Raw genomic sequence first — 6,896 nt, 5'->3', positions numbered from 1 at the left:
CAACGTTGCGTTATTAGATATTTTTAATAAGTATTTCTACTTTCTTAAAAAACTAGGTACTCGTATGAAGCTTACAATTAGACGACTACATGACGTTTAATGGATTTCTTTGGACTCTGTCGGTTCTATTAGCGATCGATAATATAAAACGTTTTATCTTCGCTGTATTCGCATTTGCGTATAATAAATATTTTCGTCGAAAAAATTTCCATTTACAATCGTTGCAAAGATTTTCATGGTAATCTAAAAATATTTTTATAAAGAATCTCAAACATAACCTAGTAGTGCAATACTTTAATTGCAACGATGTCTCAGTTAGACGAATTATTCCAACGAGTCCAAAGCAAACCTTCATTTTTGCGATACCTTTTTTTTCATATCTCTAAGTATTATATTTATTTTCACGATTTGATACACTTTATTTTGCTATGTCAATCGATACTCGCTTTATGATATTTCTCTCTCCCTCTCTCTCCCCCTTCCTTCCTCTCTCTCTCTCTCTCTCTCTCTCTCTCTCTTCCTTTCTCTGTCTCTCTTTCTCTCTCTCTCTCTCTCTCTCTCTCTCTCTCTCTTGTTAAAATATTTGTAAGAGACGATACGTCTTGCGCAATAACGATTGCGTTATCGTTAATGAATTTTGAACATTCCTAAATGTTAATTAGAACACCTAGGAAAACATACGAAATTGTGAAGATACAGAAAGTAAATTTTGGTAAATAAAATGTATAATTATAAGTTTTGAATATAAGAGGAGAAATAGATTTCTTTTTGCAAAATCATCTTTCAAGATCTACACATAATCGATACCTGCTATCACGTGAATCCTATAAACATTATGGATAAATTATTAATAATTATATTCATAGACAGACGCGTAGATAAAAAGAAATAATTCAGTAATTATTCCGATAAAAATCCCTGTAACATCAAACATTTAGCACCGCCTAACGCGAAACGTTTAAACTAACTTTGAAATACAACTTCTCCGATGATAAGTATCATCTCTACTTACCAACTTACAACGCCATCTAACAAAATTAACGCAGCGCATAAAGATAGAAATGATTCAAAATGCAGTATTGATATTATTTATTTATACCTTCTATTTACTTCTCATAGATAATTAAAATTCTTTTACTTCTTAACTCCGAACTTGTAGCAGACAGTATGCAGATATAATTGTCCTGGTCTCAGAATACTATTTGGAAAGTTTGCCTGGAAGAGAATCATATTTAATAAAACCTAAATTGTATTAATTATACATTCGTATAAAACAATGACTCACGTGATTAACAGCGTCAGGATAGTTTTGTGTTTCCAAACAAAGAGCACCGTGTCGGAAATAATGTTTTCCATCTTTGCCAAGTATACCAGTGGTATTAGTAGCAGGTAGAAAATTAGCTGTATACAATTGGACACCTGGTTGATTCGAGTGGACCGTCATATATCTACCTGAACCTACGTGTTCGACTTCCGCAACGAATCGATTTTCATTGACTTTACTGCTTTTGTCGGGTAAACAAAAATTGTAATCATATCCGCCGCCAGGTACTTTATCGATGACATCACCAAGTACCGTCGGTTTTCTAAGATCCATAATGCTGTCCTTAACAGACCTGATCTCTCCAGTAGGAATACTGTCTGAATCCGTAACGGTCCAACGATCAGCATTGAGAACGATTCGATGCTTGTACAATTCTTCTGCATTAGTTCCCTAAAAGACAATTCATTTATTCGACATTCTGTTCTAAAATCCCGATCGTTCGTCTAATTAATCTAATCATCTAATAATCACGTACATGACCGGCGAGATTGAAATACGCATGATTAGTTAAATTGATGGGAGTAGGTTTACTAGTAAAAGTTTTCATTTCAATGCACAATTCTCCATCGTTCGATAATCTAAACGTTGCTGATGCGATTACGGCGCCAGGGAAACCTTCGTCTCCGTCCTCGCTTAACAAGGTCATCACGACAGAACCATTCTCGATCGTAGCATTCCATACTTTGAAACTCCAACCTTTCGTACCTCCATGAAGACTATTCTCGCCGATATTTCGTGATACTTGATATTTTTTACCATCTATAACGAAACGTCCCTTCGCGATACGATTTGCGACTCGACCAACTGTTGCACCGAAATACGGATTATCGGAAGATAGATAACCTATGGAAAATAAATAAATACGATTCTTAATTATCTGAAGAAAATTTAAGAAAGATAAAAAAATGAAAGAAACAAAAAGATAAATGATGCATACCAGAGATATTGTCGAAGCCAAGAAGTATGTCGTCTACATTGCCATGTTTATCTGGTATTCTAATATTAGTTATCGTTGCACCGTACGTGATGATATCCACTTCTTGACCAGCTTCATTTTTTAACGTATATTGTTCTATGACTCGTCCATTAATCGATCCCCAATTCTGGGCCGTTATTAAACTTGATTTACATTCGGTCATACCTAATCTATACGGAAAATGGATTAATGAATTAATTAAAAAATAAGTCTGTTATCGTAGATACATCTACATACACATATGACGATTCTTTTTTAGAGAACTAAAAAAAAAGGGGGGAAAAACAATTCGAAACACTATGATTATCGATATTTGCGATAGGATATCATGTTATTGCAAATTAGAATATGATATCTTATCCATCTATCATGCGAATCAAAAGTATTCCGTCAAATATTATTGAACGTGATACGATAACAGAAAGTACAAGCCTCGACTTGAAAATTAATTGCAAAGATAGGAGAGTTAAGTAGCATTCGACACACATACATACGTCGACTTTAAACTTCGATATGTAAATATTTCTTCTTTCACTTTAATTCTATTTAACAGATCTAAATGAAGTCTATGTATTCATTTTTAATCTGCTCTGCATAAAATCACTGTACTTACTAAATCCTCCGCGATAATTTTAAACGACTATATTAAATGAAATGTATGATAAGGAATTAAACGTAAATATCTTTTTAAGATTAATTGAACATTTCTTCCGTATAACTAGTGACATCTATTCGTACAAAAAGATTATTTTTTATATAATTTCAACGAATTAAATTAATTATATACATATGTATGTATGCGTGTATTTGTATATGTATATGTATATGTATATGTACATATACACACACGTATATTACGTTAATTATTAAATTATAATATATAAAAAAATTGTACTGCGTTTTTTAAAAATATTTATGTACTGTTATATCTGATCACTAGATGACTCTGTCAGTCGATATATGAGATGCAAGTACTTTACCATTGCATTTACGCTTTACGTTGATATAAATGGTAATACGATATAAGTTATAATTATTCTTGTTATTGTTGACATGACTTTACACATTTCTATTTTATCTATATTTTTTATTTTAACATAAAAACGATCTTATTTAAATCTATAACTAGATAATATCGTTGATAATATTTTACCCAATTAGTTGCACGAGCAACAAAACGATATGTTGCTTTTTCGACATAATGAACAATTAACAGACAAAGGGATATATATCGCGAATATTAAAAGAATTATTAACTTTAACGAAAATACGTATTAGTTATTTAAAAAATAACTTCACGAACATCACAGGTTAACGTAAACTCGAAGACTGAAAGTAAAACAGATACAAATTTTCTCAGCTATTAACTACAACATCTGTCAAATGAAAAATTGTCGATGTTATTTCAATAAAACAAAAGTGATAAATTAATGATAACACTTGTTAATTTACATATGTATATCGATTGATAATTTATCAAAAAATAATAACTGATGAGTTTTTACTACTCAAGTTTCAAGTTTATTGTGTCGCACTAATGATACATACATATATATACGCAACAAAGTAATAGTATTTAACCTATACGAGTACGGCTGGTTTGCACATTAGTCATAGTAGATACATCATTAGTCATTAAAAATTAATCGTCGAAACTTTTTGCGTCGAACGCGTTAATTATTTTTATCTGTAAAATAAAAATTGTAAACTTTTCTCTCTCTTTCTTTATTTTTGAATTTTTCTCGAAACATCGCCAAAATCAATCTTCGTTTTTTTCGAATACATCCTTCTTTCAACAAAAATATGTTCTAATAGGTTATGTAATTAATATATAAAAATATGAAATAAGAAAGGGAGGCAAATTTGAATGACACATTTCGTCATTTTAAATTTGTCTTTTAAAAACAATTGAAATTGTTATGTCGAACATTTCGAATGTTTTACTTCATTTAAAATAGGTCATTAGAGATGTACAAATATTTTCTAATAATTATTACATTTGGACGAAGGTCGTAAAGGTATTAATCAATTGTCGAATAAATCTTAATGAAAAACACGTATATCCAGAATTAAACTGTCTCGATTCTAAAGTCTGAAAATACTATTCGCTCGTTTCTAAATTGAATCAAGGTTGCTACGTAGATAGGAACTATTAGAAATTTGTGGGAAACAAGAACACGTTAATTTTCGTATTAATGCCTTCTTGATCATAGCTTCTTTTCTTTTTATTTAAAAAATAAAGTATAAAAATATATTTTATATCACTTTATCCATTTTTGTTTTATTCTTATTCTAAAAATGTATTTGATTTAAAAATTATAATATCAAAATAAAAGATTACAACAAAAAGGTTTTCATAAAAAGTTGATATATTTTTAGTACGGATCGATATAAACAACTGTACAAATACCTCGACCCGAAAAGTTTCATGATAAAAAGTTTTTTTTAGGTACACACATTGTCGTACTCGATAGGTACATTTTATCATTAATCTTATACAACTTTTCAAAACAATAATCAAATGATAAAAAAAAAAGAAAAACAAAAGAGAGAGAGAGAGAAAGAGACCATCGTTGAAATTACTCATGAAATTATTTATTATTATGAATTGATTTATCAATATTGTCTTTTTTTTCTATAATTAATTGTTTAGATAAAAAACAAAGAAAAAATGATTGAATCTAAAAGAGAAATATAAAGTCTTTCCAAAGTCTACATTTCTAGTATAATAAATAAGTTGTTAAATCTCGATATCTTAAAATTTTAATGATATAGATTGCTCTTATCGCCGTTCAAATACGATGTATTACGAAGAATTTTTATTGTGATTAGGAAATACGACGTCACATATGTTTTATTGAATCACTTGTAGTAAGCTCATTTTTCGAATCGATAAAGTGAAATATTTCGAGTATATAATGCGTATATCAACGTTTCTTACATTCCGACTATTTATTATCATAAATTGCATTATATGCAATTACGTCTATCATCGCAGAATTCACCGATGCGCATTTTGCGAATGTACTTAACCTAACTCCTCGTAATTGGAAAGATCGAGGAAATAGGAAGAAAACGTGAAATTTAATGATACCTATGTCTGCCGCTCACAAGTGCATAAACGTCGATCTATGCAATTTAAAACAATCCTAAGAAATTAACTCCGTCAATTTTCTTGCTATCATTCTTCAAGTACTTAAACTACATATTACATATGTATGTATGATAAGTATATAGATACATACGTAACGAAAAGATAACATCGAGTATAACGATCACTTTAAGCGAAAATATGCAGATTTAAGAAAATCTTTTTACCGTCTGTCGTCATTTCTACGAAATCGACCTAATAAACTCATAAAACGTAGATGAAAGATTAATTTTCGTCGTTGTGTATTATACACATATAAGTAACTTCGTATAACGTGAACTTTGTAACGTGAGCACCGAACGAGCAACATAACCTGAACTAATTAGAAATCAAATCCGTCGTTAGAAGATTCTGGAAAATCTCTCCTTTGGTTTCCTATCGTTTTAATCGTAATCGCCGAGCTCATTCTCTAATGCATTTTTTATAGTACAATATAATACTTCTCGATACATTTATATATACTATAAATTATTCATTCTTTTTAATTACGAATTTTTTTTATCGTAGACGGATAAAAATACTTTCATGCTGTAATGTTCGATCTTGTATATATAAGCAATTAAATACAAGACATTCTAATATCGCGTGACGATAACGATAAAATCGGAAAGTATACGAGAAAGATTAGTATGCACGTTCTTTGTTAATGCGACAGTAAAACTCGATGAGTGTTACCCTACCAATTCGATACAATATCAGTTAAATTTTAATAATAAGAGAATGTTGCTACTTTATGTCAGAAAGATAATACGATACACTTTCCAGTCATTGTGATAAGTCATTGTGAGGAGTACAATTAAAGTAGACGAATAAATAATAGAAGGTCGATAGGTGCATAATAACAAGAAACGTAAGTAGACAACGATATACACGATGATTCATAGATGTTACATGTTTCTAGCAAAAACTATTCTACGAAAAATTATTCTCTCAACCGTGCAAATACTTCGATACTCATTCAATATCTGTACATTTTATTTACCATGTTGCTCGATTCTTTTCCCTTGAAACAATTTTTTATCAAATAACAATAATAATCTCAAGAGATATTTATTGTGAGAAAACATAACACGACGTTAGTCGAAGAAAACAATGACCTATTTTTGAGGATTATAAGTTTTAACAGTTTGCAACACTGACGCGATACGAATTCCAGGATAGAAGAATAATCTACGAGTGCAAGGTCAAGTGCAGATGTGGAATCTCACGGTTGGATGATGTAATAATAACACGAGAATTATCATCGATGCATTTCCTTTCCTCGAAATGATTTACTTACAACGATCGCCTTGACGTTATTTAGTCGATGTTTACTCTCCAAGTAATATACAAAAAGCAACGCCATTTTTTCTTTATCTCGTAGCTGATTGGTTAATACCGTAGTCGTACGATTCTCATTGGCACGTTGCCACTAACTATTAACAAATGAACGTACACTGGCTCGT

At 30.5% G+C, this 6,896-nt stretch overlaps 1 protein-coding gene across 8 annotated transcripts; it reads right to left on the bottom strand.

The window, feature by feature from the left end:
* Positions 1–1,072: 1,072 nt before the first annotated feature.
* LOC127068047 (galactose mutarotase) lies at positions 1,073–6,877 on the bottom strand. Of its 8 annotated transcripts, none has more exons than XM_051003672.1 (5): positions 6,731–6,877; positions 2,262–2,470; positions 1,800–2,167; positions 1,286–1,714; positions 1,073–1,215 (listed from the first exon to the last, which is right to left on the bottom strand). In XM_051003672.1, exons 2-5 carry the CDS (start codon positions 2,461–2,463, stop codon positions 1,135–1,137), a joined length of 1,080 nt encoding a protein of 359 aa, XP_050859629.1. In that variant the 5' UTR covers positions 2,464–2,470; positions 6,731–6,877; the 3' UTR covers positions 1,073–1,134. The 8 variants fall into 8 exon arrangements, with proteins under 8 accessions (XP_050859629.1, XP_050859628.1, XP_050859623.1 ...); XM_051003671.1 differs by lacking the exon at positions 6,731–6,877 and adding an exon at positions 6,434–6,559; XM_051003666.1 differs by lacking the exon at positions 6,731–6,877 and adding an exon at positions 5,619–6,379.
* Positions 6,878–6,896: the final 19 nt, after the last annotated feature.

The sequence above is a fragment of the Vespula vulgaris genome, chromosome 12, assembly GCF_905475345.1.
Source record: "Vespula vulgaris chromosome 12, iyVesVulg1.1, whole genome shotgun sequence".
NCBI lineage: Eukaryota > Metazoa > Arthropoda > Insecta > Hymenoptera > Vespidae > Vespula > Vespula vulgaris.
Note: the sequence above shows the minus strand (reverse complement) of the source record. Positions and strands in the feature narration are given on the sequence as shown.